This window comes from Botryllus schlosseri, chromosome 3, assembly GCF_051294905.1.
Source record: "Botryllus schlosseri isolate E-star chromosome 3, Bs_hap1, whole genome shotgun sequence".
Classification (NCBI taxonomy): Eukaryota; Metazoa; Chordata; class Ascidiacea; order Stolidobranchia; family Styelidae; genus Botryllus; species Botryllus schlosseri.
This window is the reverse complement of record NC_137238.1, coordinates 32470268-32485659: the sequence shown is the minus strand read 5'-3', so window position 1 is coordinate 32485659 and position 15392 is coordinate 32470268. Positions and strand designations below refer to the sequence as shown.

The 15392-nt window shown below is 38.1% G+C and overlaps 1 protein-coding gene across 1 annotated transcript; it reads right to left on the bottom strand.

The window, feature by feature from the left end:
- Positions 1-2178: 2178 nt before the first annotated feature.
- On the bottom strand, positions 2179-13548 carry LOC145436553 (uncharacterized). Its single transcript, XM_080313915.1, has 16 exons — positions 13242-13548; positions 9708-9830; positions 9357-9599; positions 9040-9285; positions 8857-8979; positions 8481-8726; positions 7988-8110; positions 7613-7858; positions 5902-6147; positions 5588-5833; positions 5396-5518; positions 5077-5199; positions 3810-4055; positions 3250-3495; positions 3060-3182; positions 2179-2929 (listed from the first exon to the last, which is right to left on the bottom strand). Exons 1-16 carry the CDS (start codon positions 13525-13527, stop codon positions 2652-2654), a joined length of 3267 nt encoding a protein of 1088 aa, XP_080170041.1. The 5' UTR covers positions 13528-13548; the 3' UTR covers positions 2179-2651.
- Between the last annotated feature and the right edge of the window lie 1844 nt (positions 13549-15392).

Genomic DNA, 15392 nt, shown 5'->3' with positions numbered 1-15392 from the left:
AGATCTTTTGCAAGTTATAAATTTTTAAGTGTATTGCACTGAGAGGCCTGTGATATTTTTCGAAGCTTAAGACAATTGCCATTTAGATTTCCAATAGACATGGACAACAGCTTTTTACAGTTAATGAATTTCTGGTGTTGCATGGTATTCCTGATAGCTTTGTAGTCTGGTTGATAATATTGTTGTTCATACAAAATTAGAGACTTTCTTCAGTTATACGGGATGCGAGTACCCATGAGGAGTGAGGACATACGTAGGTGGAGCCACACATGATCACTATACAGCAGTATGTACATACACCCACTGCAATGTGTGATGTGTCAGTAACGTGGGGTCAGGGGAGGCAAGTGAGGCAAGTGAGGCAGTGCCACACATATCTACTCGATTTTGAACATTTTTACTACAAAAATCATGCAACGTGCCTATTAATTGTTCGAAAATAAAGCGTGAAAGGAGAGGTAAGGCATATGTGAGGCACGGCCGGGCCCTGCCTTGCCTGTGATAGCGCAATTCATCGTAAATATCATAGATTTATAATGTCAGATAATAATCGAATGTAATTGTCGCTCTGATTCCGATTCGACTGCTCAATTATCAAAGTATTCGGCCGTAACATAACGTTGCGTCACACGTCTACATTTTAACAGCAACTATACAAAGCTACGTTAATCGAGAACGTGGATAGCTATGGCGTTGTTTGTAATTTATATTTGTAATTGTGAATTCCAATATGTATTTGGAAACTGCTCCTAGTCTCTTTGATCTATCAGCGTATCGTCCAATCCAAGATTTCGTGGCGGGTACATCGAATTCGGGAGTGCTACTCGTCGCCGGAGCGACAGCAACTTAAATTTGAGGATTTTGAAACGGGGGTCGAAGCACCAAACCCTCGATACGCCACTGTATTAACGAGATACTCAAAGACATGTTTGTACTACAACAAAAATAATTATGCCGGTCGTGCTGAAGATTATTAACAAGTTGCTGCAATATTGATAAATTAAGCATAAAAATACAAATTTCGAAATGAGCCATATCTTATACCCAAAAGAGCCATATATGGCTCGCGAGCCATAGGTTCCCGACCACTGATATACACTCACTAGTACTCCATTTACTTTTTTTTGATGTAACACCGGTTCAATATCCAAGTGAAAGCCAGCAGCAAGAACAAGTTTTTTTTTATGTAAGCCTATCTCAGGGGTGGTTTGAAGTTACAAAACGATGAAGTTGTTAGGGAAAGTGAGGTTGAAATAATAATCACCTTCCGTAACACGGCATCATCATGATGGTTTGATCTCGTTGCAATCTTGCACGTGCAGCAGCAAGGGGAGGGGGTTCTGGTCACACCTCGTGGTCAACTGGTCAATGATTGAATGACAGATATGCCTCTAGAACTCGTTCTTCACCTTTGTACAGCATCCTTTGTGGAATAGGAAGAATGATGGCAAAGTGCTCCTCAAAGCAATCAATGACTACAGCAGCTTATTGAACAATACTGTACATCGGTGAGCACTTTTTTAACGATACAGCCTTCCTTATATTTTTCTGCAAAAAGCGTCTCTCCGGACTTGCTTTTTTTCTCTCTGCATCTGTTTTCATTGAAGTGCAGGGCATCTAGCCGTCCACATCCTTACAGAGTCGGCGTTTCCATGGGATCAATACATGGGATGGAAACATAACTGGATACTTGCCTTGCACGTTGGCTTCTGTACTCCCTCTACACAAGCCATCACAATTTATAGAACCTAAACTACCATAAAATGAAGATTGAATAGTCCAGTCGGGCACGACGGATCAAAACAACGCCGCAGCAGGCAGTTTAGGCGAAGACAGCAACCCACGATTGACTCAGACATCCCATTCAGTGTCCCATGTATCGGCAAAATCCTCCTGGTAGTACGTCATCGACACGGTTGCTGATTTTACAGCCGTTTCTCAGAGGTCGGCAGTTTGCACTGCGATATCTCAGAAAATACATAATTTTAGAAGGCAGGATGCATATTATTGGAATCAGCATAAAAAAACCTACAAAATGAGCCAAAGTTGTTTTGGTCGATATAGTTGACCTTTAATTGCGGACTACGGATACACGCGCTCGAATTGAAAAGTCGGCAGAATCATGAAGGCATTTAAAAGCAAAGATGGCCTCGTGAGGACGTTCAAATTGAAATCAGCCCGCGGATTTCTCACGAGACCCATTCAAAAACTCCACTTACTGGAGAGAGACTATTCGGTTGAATGTGACCAGTCAAAGGGGGATGGATGTTAGCGCGTGCGTACGGCATTACCTTGTTTCGTGTGTTTTCTGTTTAATTACTGATCGGTGTAATCGTCATTATCACTCGCGTTTTCTTTTCCCTATATATTCAATTGGTCGAACTGTTTTGTTGGTTACTTTGTAAGGACGGTTGGAAGATTTGCGGTGAAGCATTGTTATAAATCCTACGTTTACTCTGCCCTTGCCTACTTTGTGTCATTATATATTCAATCATTGTAGTAAAGGACTGTGTTTGATTTATACTGGCGTTACCAATCGTCAAGATTAGACAGGCTTCTGCGCCTATAGTCGCCACACGAACATTTCGCGTGCCGCGCAGAAACAACATTCATTGATATCTGACGAAATCGGGAAGCACAATAAATTAGTTTTAACAGATTCGTAGATGGTCATTTATCAAACCTGTACAAGATTTCCCGTTTCCAGAGTACCCACTGTCGCATTCACAAATGTAAGATCCTTCACCGTTGGAACATGTTGCATTGATATGGCATCCGTGAGAACCTTCGGCGCATTCGTCAATGTCTGTACATGATTCAGCATCTCCGGTATAACCAGCATCACATACGCAAAGGAAGGAACCATGGGTGTTGCCACAAGATGCGTTGTCATGACAGTTATGATGTTCTTCTTCACATTCGTCAACATCTAAAGCAAATTTAGAATAAAAATATGAGTATCTACACATGCAAACTAATTCACTATAAATGCAATATATGATATTGAACAAAGACTTGATGATTCGTTACAAGTAAACATCGACGTAATGTACTATTACCATCACATGATGCCTCTTTTTTGTTGAATCCAAGGTCACATACACAAATAAAGAAACCGTTATTGTTTATGCAAGTGGCTTTTGAATGGCAATTGTGTAAATTAACGTCACATTCATTGATATCTATGAAAATAAGAATAAGCTACAATTCTAAATAACAGCTTCGTAAATGCTCATATTCATGTTATACCTGTGCAATATTTGCCATTACCAGTATATCCACTGCTGCATTCACAAATGTAAGAACCTTCGTCATTGGAACACATTGCATTAGCATGGCATTCGTGGTAACCTTCGGCGCATTCGTCAATGTCTGCACACGAGTCACCATCTCCAGTATATCCAGCAACACATTCGCAAATAAAGGAACCATCGGTGTTACCGCAAGTTGCGTTGTAATGACAGTCATAAAGTCCTTCTAAACATTCGTCTACATCTAAAACAAATTGAAAAAAAACGAATATTTGCATTTGTCAATTACTCCATCATGAAATTTGAACAGAAATTGATGAAATGTTATAGCGACACGTTGACTTCCTTCTCAATTTACCGTCTCAAGATTCCCCACTTTGAGTGAATCTGAGGTCGCATAAACAAACAAAGAATCCGTCGTCGTTGTGACAAGTAGGGTTGGAATAACAATAGTGTAAATTGTAGAAATGTTCGTCGATATATGACAAAATCGTGAAAAGCATATCAGGATGCGAAATGAATTAGATAATCAAATGTGTAAATTGTCATTTATGATACCTGTACAGGATTTTCCATTTCCCGAATATCCCCTGTCGCATTCACAACTGTAAGATCCTTCATCATTGGAACATGTTGCATTAATATGACAGTCGAAAAAATCTTCCACGCATTCGTCAATATCTGTACACGATTCACCATCTCCGGTGTAACCAATATTGCATTCGCAATGAAATGATCCATCGATGTTTACGCAAGTGGCGTTATAATGGCAGTTATGAATTCCTTCTAAACATTCGTCCAGATCTAAAACAAGTTGAGGAATTTCATTTGAATATTTACACGTGTAAATTATTCCACTAAATCAATGGTTCCCAACCTGTGACACGCGAAGGTCTTCCAGATGGAACGCGAGTAGATTCTGTTGTTTTTTTACCAAAGGGAGTTATTATAGTTGAGGTGTTTATTTTTATCGATCTCGTGAAAGAATTTCGTCGATAATATTAGTAGTTTCAGATATTACTGTCAAATATTTATCCATTCTCAGCCCACGTGATCAGATTAACAGGCGTAACTGATGGAGAGGGTGTTGTTTTGACGAGTCATGTTTTAGTTAATCAGTTTGGATGTTTTAGGGAATCAGTTTAATTCAATAGTCCTTTATTTTCATTCCATTATTCTCATCTACAACTCTTTATTGTTTTGTTTGATTTAATGCTTGGTTGATTGAATTGTTGCATCGTCCGTTTTCGTTTACCTTTATATTGCTCTGTTGCTGCTATTTCTTTCTCCATTCAACTGTTATCGGACTAGCAAGCAATTTTGCGAATCTTGCTATTTACATGTCTTATTCTGAACAAGCTGTTCCGTATTATTCGGTTGGACTGCTTGAATTTGTGATCAGAAGAGGATTGATACGCAACGGTTTGACTATAGTCCGAGCCAGATTTAGGGTATAGCAGACAGGATCCGACACCTGACAAAGCGTCACGCATTCACTTCAGTGACGCGTCGGAACAGGTGTCTTCGAAAAACTTGGGTACAAAATTATTCATGATCACTTTGTTGCATGGTGTTATATTTCTTGACGTTCATTAGGATTGTCGATAGAGTAAAAATTTATTGGAATCGCCCGAACGTACTAGAAATGACTTTCTTTCGTGAGACGCACTCGATTTTCACTTGATATTTCTTCATGGCGTAACTTGTTGAAATGGTACGTGGGTGAAAAAAAGGTTGGGAACCACTGCACTAAATATATTATGATATATGGAACAAAAATTAGATGCATTGTCATAACGAAATTTCGAAGTCATTTGCAATTTACCGTCACATGATTCCCCATTTCCGGTGAACCCTATGTCACACACGCAAACAAAGAATCCTTCGTTGTTCATGCAAGTGGCGTTTGTATGGCAATTGTGTAAATTGCTGGAACATTCATTGATATCTGAAAAAATCAGTACAAATGCGACTTTTTGCTGCAACTTTTAGTAAAAATAGGCACAACTTACTCACGACTTTAGTGCAATAAAAACTAGCCCCAATTATTACATTTACAACTTATTCCACTAATAATACTATAATACATTTAAAAATATTTAGATAAATTGTTATAACGGAAGTCTCCGTCATTTCCAATTTACCATCACATGATTCTCCTTTTCCGGTGAATCCCGGGTCACATACACAAACGAAGAATCCATCGTGGTTGATGCAAGTGGCGTTTGCATGGCAATTGTGTAAATTGCCTGAACATTCATTGATATCTTTAAAAATGAGGTTACGCAATGAATTATAACAAATCAAACAATTTAAAGAGGGTTCATTTGTGATACCTGAGCAAAATGTCCCATTTCCCGAATATCCACTGTTGCATTGACAAATGTAAGAACCTTCGTTGTTGGAGCATGTTGCATTAATATGGCATTCGTGAAAATCCCCCATGCATTCGTTAATATCTGTACAGGATTCGCTATCTCCGGTATAACCAACATCGCATTGGCACAGAAAAGAGCCCTCAGCGTTGATGCAAGTGGCGTTTGTATGGCAGTTGTGTAATTTGCTTGAGCATTCATCAACATCTGAAGAAATCAGGATACGTAATAATTATATATATGTAACCCGTTGCCTTAAATTGACATTAATACACCTGTACAAGATTTCCCGTTCCCCGAATATCCACTGTCGCAATCACAAATGTAAGAACCTTCAGCATTGTAACATGTTGCATTAACATGGCATTCGTGGAAATCTTCGGCGCATTCGTCAATGTCTGTACACGATTCACCATCTCCGGTGTAACCAACAATGCATTCGCAAAGAAAGGAACCATCGATGTTGCCGCAAGATGCGTTGTAATGGCAGTTATGAAATACTTCTAAGCATTCGTCTACATCTGAAACAAGTTGAAAAAAACAATATAAATATTTACTTATGTCAATTACTCCACTTAATGCAGGGGTGGGCAAACTTTGGAGCTCGCGGGCCGCATTCAACATCTGAATCCATTCGCGGGCCGCACTATATAAAATTGGGATTATATAGTATTGGTATTTGATTATATAGTGAAAACATGGAGATGCTAGTTTAAAACAAACCAAGCATTGCTTTGATGATATCGTATACATGGGGGCAGAAAGAATGGCGAGATTTCATATAGGCTGGTCGACCTCAATAACCAATTTGTCAAAACTATAGAGATGAAAGTCGGTGGTCCCAATTCCTAAAGGAGGATTGAAATTTAAAGATTTGCTAATTCCACGTTTGGCTCAGTTCCAGGACACACAATGCTGACAGCATCATAACAATGTTAGCTTCAAACACGCTTCTACTGTGTGCAGATCAAATATGACTACCCTAATTCTACGCATACAGAGATCGAATCAACCCAAGACACTCGTGAATCGTTTTTTACAAGCACATCACTGAAATAATTAAAACTGGAGTGGCCAATCTGAAATCGCACTCGTGATGCGAATTATGTCAATCTCGTTTAGGATGTCTGTGATGTTTAGCAGTTGAAACCTTTCAAACTGCGTGGGCTTTGATATCGGGCTGTAGTGCCAGACATTGAACATAAAAAACAATATTGAAAGTATTGACCATAGAACAGCGGTTCTCAAGCTTTTTAAGACACGACCCCCTTATTATGGTAAAAGATTTTGATTCTCCCTTATCGTCATAACACAAAACGCAACCAGGATGCTAGCAATTCCAACGGGTAGTTTGATGGCATGGAAGGTTACGACTGTGGATGAGTGAATTTTAAATATGAAATTCAGACTAAATACAGAGCGATAATTCTGAATCGGATGTAAATCGCGCGTAGCGCGAAAAAAAATTTCAGTTGATCTCAACTACGCGCCCCCTTCAGATGCTTCCACGCCCTCAAGGGGGCGCACCCCCAGTTTAAGAACCACTTCCTTTAAATTATCATGGTGAAATATCCAAAGAAAAAGTTTAATCAAGTCGCTGCATTAATTCGATGTTTAGTACGCATTTCATCAATATTTGTAAAAAGTTTCTTTAGACTCTCGCGGGCCGCACAGAACGGTGTTGCGGGCCGCATGCGGCCCGCGGGCCGTAGTTTGCCCACCCTTGACTTAATGCATCATGAAATATTGAACAGAAATTGATGAATTGTTATAGCGATACGCCGTCTTCCTTCACAATATACCAACGGGTGAATCCGAGTTATCATAAACAGACAAGGAATCCATTGTCGTTGCGGCAAGTGGCGTTTGAATCACAATTGTGTAAATTGTTGAAACGTTCATTGATATATCAAGAAGTCGTGATAAGCATATCCGGATACGAAATTAATTAGATGTAAAAAAATTGCAAATGGTCATTTATCATACCTGTACAAGATTTCCCATTTCCAGAATATCCACTGTCGCATTGACAATTGTACGATCCTTCACCATTGGAACATGTTGCATTAAAATGACATTCAATAAAATCTTCCATGCATTCGTCAATATCTGCACACGATTCACCATCTCCACTATAACCAATATCGCATTCGCAACGAAATGATCCATCGATGTTTACGCAAGTGGCGTTGTAATGGCAGTTATGAATTCCTTCTAAACATTTGTCCAGATCTAAAACAAGTTGAGAAATTTGATTTGAATATTTACACGTGTAAATTATTCCACAAAATACATTATTATATATGGAACAAAAATTTGACGCATTGTCATAACGAATACTCGACGTCATTTGCAATTTACCATCACATGCTTCCCCGTTTCCGGTAAATCCGAAGTCACATGCACAAACAAAGAATCCTTCGTCGTTGATGCAAGTGGCGTTTGTATGGCAATTGTGTAAATTGCTGGAACATTCATTGATATCTGAAGAGATCAGGATGCGCAATGAATTACGAGTAATAATGAACGCATCCACATATAATATTGAAAGTCGAACCAGGTCCTCGTTGCAGAAATATTGAAAAGCACAAAATTTAAGTTTACCGACAACACTGTCGCTCTGTGCTACAAGAGCCCAGGTTATATCAAATAGTATTTAAATACCAATTCTGATCAGTTGCAATCGGCCAACGATAGTTCACTAACGAAAGTTAACATTTTAATAAATCATGGAATTCCGATAAAATCACAGCGATAAATTGTGTAAACTGTTGAAACATTTATTGATATATGAGGAAATCAGGATACGGAATGAAATATCTATTGCATATATGTAAATGGCCATTTATGATACCTGTACATGATTTCCCGTTTCCCGAATATCCACTGTCGCATTTACAAATGTAAGAACCTCCATCATTGGAACATGTTGCATTAATATGGCATTCGTGAAAATCTTCGACGCATTCGTCAATGTCTGTACACGATTCACCATCTCCGATATAACCAACATCGCATTCACACAAAAAAGAACCATCGGTGTTGCCGCAGGTTGCGTTGAAATGACAGTTATGAAATCCTTCTAAGCACTCGTCCACATCTAAAATAAGTTGAGAAAATAATATTTATCATTACACATTCAAATTAGTATTCGATTAAAACTACTATGAAATATTTGAAATTATTTGATGAATTGTTATGACAAAACGTTTACATCATTTACAAATCACCATCACATAATTCTCCATTTCCGGTGAATCCGAGGTCACATACACAAACAAAGAATCCGTCGTTGTTGACGCAAGTGGCGTTTGTATGACAATTGTGTGAATTGCTGGAACATTCATTGATATCTTGAAAATGAAGATATGCAATAAATTATATACAAATCCACAAGTGGTCATTTATGATACCAGAGCAAGATTTTCCATTTCCCGAATATCCACTGTCGCATTGACAAATGTAAGAACCTTCGTTATTGGAACAGGTTGCATTAATATGGCATTCGTGATAATCCCCAATGCATTCGTCAATGTCTGTACACGATTCACCATCTCCGGAATAACCAACATCGCATTCGCACAGAAAAGAGCCATCGGCGTTGATGCAAGTGGAGTTTGTATGGCAGTTGTGTAATTTGCTGGAGCATTCATCGTTATCTGATGAAATTTGAATGCGCAATGAATTATATATTTCAACCCGTTGGCTTAAAAATGGACATTCATGACACCTGTACAAGATTTCCCGTTTCCCGAATATCCACTGTCGCACACACAAATGTAAGAACCTTCACCATTGTCGCATGTTGCATTAACATGGCATTCGTGAAAATCTTCGACGCATTCGTCAATGTCGGCACACGATTCACCATCTCCAGCAAATCCGTTATCACATTTACAAATAAAGGAGCCATCGGTGTTGTCGCAGGTAGCGTTGAAATGACACTTATGAAACTCTAAGCACTCGTCTACATCTAAAATAAGTCGAGAATATAATATTTATTATTACACATACAACTTATTTCACTAAAAATACTATAAAGTATTGACAAATAAGCTGATGTAATATTATAACAATTTACCATCACATGATTTTCCATTTCCGGTGAATCCGGGGTCACATACACATACAAAGAAGCCATCGTCATTAATGCAGGTGGCATGCGAATGACAATTGTGTAAATTACTGGAGCATTCATTGATATCTGAAGTAATCAGGATGAATAGTTGGTTCGTAGTACAGAACTTGAAGATGCTTTTCAATAAAACATTATTTGTAATAAAATATTTATTGAACTCGAAGACTTTTATGTTACTTGCTACTAGCTGCGTTAAATTTAGCGTCAACGACTTGATGTTTAGGCAAATCGATGACACCTTTGTCGCTTTTAAGAGAGTGTAATAGTGTAATATTTTCTTCAAAATATTGAATTGTCTCCGCTCGGCTCTACATACTGTGGAAAAAGAAACTGATTCGTCCCTTCCATTTTAGACGTGTTGGTCGAGGGATCAGGACAAAGTTTTTGACGTATGTGTATAGCAGTGGTTCTCAACCGGGGGTCCGCGAGACTTATAAATTTGCAAATCGATTGGAAACAAATTTGTAACTTTTTTAAATTAGGGAAATCACGAAACAGTTCCGCTTCAATCTGCTGATGCTGCAGTAAGCACATCAATAGAATAGCCTTATGAGATTAAACATCCTACTGTGTAAACCAGAGGTGTCAAACTCAAATTACGTTGCGGGCCGGATTCAAACATTCCAAATGCTCGCGGGTCGCACGCTTCGCTTTTCACTTGAACACCATATTACCAAGCATATATAGATAATAGTATAATACAATTGCATCACGGATCGTAGGGGCTTTATTCTTGCAAGTAGCAACACCTTTATTCGCGAACAAGTGAATTTGACTATGATGATTGGTTGATTGAATATACTTATGAACCGATGCTAAAACAGTGGCGGTAACGACGATACAAGTTCACTTATTTCTATGCTCCCTTTGCTTAAGTCTTAATCAGTCGTTAGCCGTGTTTTGTGTATGCGTTGTGAGGAATACAAGAGATTAAACTGTAAACGCGGACTTTCGAATTTGTTGCATTCTTATTAGATCACGATTCGGGTTTCTCTATATTCCGGGGACCTTTTAAGTCACAAAGATACAGCAGCGCGACCAGGCACTGATATTTGAACTATAATTTTTGGGTAAATAATATATTATCCATATAAACGTCATATAACGGTCCGGCATTGTCGTTTTCGCTTGTGTGAATAACTACTTTTTGGCATATTATTCCATAAAACTCAACTCAATGTGCACTTTTTTGCCTTTTCGAAATTGGGTGTCACTGTCACTGATTTTTTCCTATAGTGGTAACAAGTGTGAATCCAAAACACCGCAGTCTGGTGATTATCATGTGGCCTGCGAACAGGCTGGACATTTGCTGTCTTGGGGGAATATTTAACGGAAGAATTTTCGTCCAAACAAATCAACATTTGTCACAAATGTGCTGGATAATACAAACATTTTTCGATCTACTCGGAATGGCTTCGCGGGCCGGATAAAATCTGGCGAGCTGTATGTTTGACACCCCTGGTGCAAACTTATTTTAATTTCCAAGTTGCCAATAGCCTACTGATACAAACATATTATATGTTTGAAGATGTTTTGTTGAGGATTGATTAATATAGTTTTTTCTCTATTCTGTCTCAAAATAAGGGATTGAAACCTCATCACGGAATCTATTTTCTCCTGTGATATTACATAACCGCTATTCCAGAGTATCTTGAAGATGAACTGCTATATAGAAATGACTAGTCTGAAAGTGATAACTGCATTGAAAAATCCGTTTCTCAATTTTGGTGCCACATATATGCTCAAATATGTCGTCAGAAGCGTCCGGCGTTAATATTATATTCGCCGCCAGCTACCTATGTGGAAATAGATTTTCGGCACTCGTTTGTACCAAATCGAAGGCGTGAATTTTCAAGACACGGCCACAAATTTCAAGAAATAAGAAATACAGCTGCAGAAGTCTCTTCAAAATAATAAAAGTCTATCCATATTTATACAGATAGTATGATATGGTTTCCACGAACGGTTATTTTGTTACTGTTTATCACTAGCCTTGAGTTGATACTCGCACAACACGGATGACGGTTGCACTATAATTGAGCAAAATTTGAACTAAAATTTGATGGGGTGCGCGGGGTCCGTCACGGTACAAAAGGGGTCCGCGAACACAAAAAGGTTGAGAACCACTAGTGTCTAGGAAGCCTACGTTCACTGGCCAATATATCCGTTGGGATTCTTTCTATCCGAAGCGGCGAAAACGCAACCTAACATCAACTCTGGTTCAACGGGCCTGCGCTTCTGTTCGCCAGAATTCTTTTTACGTAAATTGGATGAGATCCATTCTATTCTCTCAACAAATGGCTATCAAGAGCATCTATTGAAATGCTACATCGCGAGGGTGGCAAAACGCTCGGATCAAGCTGCCAGATATGAACCAGAAAAATGCCAGACATTTTTACACCTACCTCGGCTACGGGCAACATGTCTAATCGTTTCGAAAAATTAATCAAATCGGCAGTTCACCGTTGTTATAATAGTGTTATTGCGTATTAGGTGTATAAACCCAAATCGCTTCAGCCAAACTTTCGAAAGGACGCACTGCCTGCCTTTATTGCAAGTAACGTCGTCTACGAATATGAGTGCCACTATGATAATAGGTATGTAGGACGTTCATCACAAAGACTGTTTGAACGGATAACGCAATACATCCCCTAATTGATTCGCTCAGAAACTTGTGCAAATGACCGTCCGAAGTTCGAACGCCAATGAAAATTAGCTGCAAAAACTGACTCTTATGACGATTATCAATAATACGCTTCGTTGATCGGTCAACATTTAAGTGAAAACCCTTCTTGCGCTAAAAACCATAGTGACGAGATTTTCATTGTAATTGCGCGAGGCAGATACTTGTTTCATTTAAAAGTATTAGAAATAACCATTATGCAGTTGACCATGCCTATTTATGTAGACAAAAAGATTTTCTCTATAACTTACCAAATTCCGAATAGTTTATTCTAATTCGCGTTTGTAATTGTTTATTTTCAAATGGGGCTGTTACTATCGTACCTCACATTTCAAAGTTCGTTATTGTTACCATTGTTTCATTGCGGACTTCATGGTATACAATTCTGATTGTTACGTCATACTTCGCGTTTTTGATTATTTCTTTTCATTCTGTTTAAATCCCTATAGTGTGCCGTTAGCTCTTGAAAGGGGCACTCGAAAAGTCTTCGAGATCAATAAACGTTTTATCACAATGGATGTTGTATTGAAACATAATCAAGATAAGGAATGAACCTTTATATATACATATACTTGAATGGCCATTTATGATACCTGTACCGTACACAATGGATGTTGTATTGAAACATAATCAAGATAAGGAATGAATCTTTACATATACATATACTTGAATGGCCATTTATGATACCTGTACAGTGTACACAATGGATGCTGTATTGAAACATAATCAAGATAACGAATGAAACTTTACATATACAATACATATAGGCCTACTTGAATGGCCATTTATGATACCTGTACATGATTTCCCATTTCCTGAATATCCACTGTTGCATGCACATATGTAAGAACCCTCAGAATTGTCACATGTTGCGTTAATATGGCAGTCATGAAAACCTTCGACGCATTCGTCAATGTCTGTACACGATTCACCATCTCCGGTATGACCAACATGGCATTGACAAATGAAGGAACCATTGGTGTTGCCACAGATTGCGTGGTAATGACAGTTATGCATTCCTTCTGAACATTCGTCTACATCTAAAACATATTGATAAAAAAATAATAAGAATATTAACATGAACAAAATATTCCACTAAATACATTAAATATTGTAACATATTGAACAATAAATAGATGAATTGTTTCAACCGAACATTGATGTCGTTTACAGCAATTTACCATTGCATGATTCCTCATTTCCAGTGAACCCGAGGTTACATACGCAGAAAAAGAATCCATCGTCATTGATGCAGGTGGCATTAGAATGACAATTGTGCAAATCATTGTAACATTCATTGATATCTGAGGGAATGAGAATACGGAATAAAATATAGAATACATATACGTAAATGGACATTTATGATACCTGTACATGATTTCCCGTTTCCGGAATATCCACTGTCGCATTCACAAATGTAAGAACCTCCATCATTGGAACACGTTGCATTATTATGGCAATCGTTAAAATCTTCTGCGCATTCATCAACGTCTATACAAGATTCACCGTCTCCGGTATAACCAACCATACATTCACAAAGAAAGGAGCCATCGGCGTTGCTGCATGTTGCGTTATAATGACAATTATGAAGTCCTTCTGAACATTCCTGTACATCTAAATCAAGTTGAGAAAAAATACTAGGAACATGTAGGTATACAAATTATTCCACTACATACATTGAACTGGGGTGAATTAATACGCGTTACTCGCTCTACAATAAGCAGATAAAGGATGCTCAGCACGTTCATGAAAGCATGATAAGTTGTTTGATTCTTTGAATAAGCCGACATCCTGTGATCTTTAGTGTCTCAAAGCATGCTTATGCGACCATACGTTCGGATCATTTGCCAGAGCGTATAATTTTCTTCTCTTTTATAGTTGCTCACAAATTTTACTTTTACTAAAGACCTGGGTGCTCTCACAAAATCTTTAGATGATCAAGTTGGTAGGTTAGATGTTTAAGGAAAACGATGGTAACTAGATATGAGCTACACTAACGCAACTTAAAAATCACGCGAGATGTATGAAGAAAATAACTGCTACGATCTAATAAATGAATGCATTCGCATATATGTTTGAGAGTCGAAAACCGATCCTCGTTGAAAAAAGATATAGTGCTCAAATAAAAAAAGTTTACCGAAAACTTTGTCACTCTGTGCTACAATAGGTTCGATCAAAAATTATTTCAATGAATACATTGATCAGTTGCTGGTATGCCATTGACGAGAAATCCACTACCAAAAGCCAAAATTTGAACAATCTAGGAACTTGGGAAAGATGCACAGCGTGATAGAGCAATTTTGAGCTCAGAATTGGATTCAGCAACAAAAAATTAGCCTAACTCAACCATCAAAATTTTTACCCATATTTGGTTTTTGAAATTTGTAGACCAGCGCAATTAGATGAGTTTTTATAACTACGACGATTTTTTTCAGACATCTCAAGAAAACTTGAAATTTTGTCAAAATTGTAGCAATAGGTCAAAAAATGTCAAAATTGTCTACAAAGTCAAAATTATTTTGCAACCTGCATTTCGTTATATCGTATATATTTTCACAGTCGGTGAACTTATCATTTGACATTTGACATCTTGTAGCCTACTTTATTGTTGACTACCCATTGTCTGCTCATTGCAAATCATAAACATATGCATGAAACAAATAGGTTGACATGGTGTTATATGTTCGAAGTACAGTAATATCCTAACTGATGCAAGACTGCGTGGACATTCGTTCTTACATTAAGAAGCGAATTATGAAAATTGTGATGTTGCCAACATTGTCAGAAGCAACACGGTATGGCACCAGCAGCGTAAGTACAACTTTAATGTTGCCAGCCAACAACTGCTGCTGTTGAACATTTTTCTCCATTCTTATCAAGCTACTTAGTAAGGACAGACACTTTCTAACCGAGAACGCAGGAAAGTATCTTCCATTATATTACAA

What these genes read in the sequence shown, in the direction of transcription:
- LOC145436553 (XM_080313915.1), bottom strand. Translation starts at nt 13,527, where the DNA reads ATGTTAATATTCTTATTATTTTTTTATCAATATGTTTTAGATGTAGAC. An exon ending in GAACGGGAAATCTTGTACAG is followed by an intron (nt 5,834 to 5,901) that starts GTGTATTAATGT and finishes TGATTTCTTCAG; the next exon opens with ATGTTGATGAATGCTCAAGC. An exon ending in AAATGGGGAATCATGTGACG is followed by an intron (nt 4,056 to 5,076) that starts GTAAATTGCAAA and finishes AACTTGTTTTAG; the next exon opens with ATCTGGACGAATGTTTAGAA.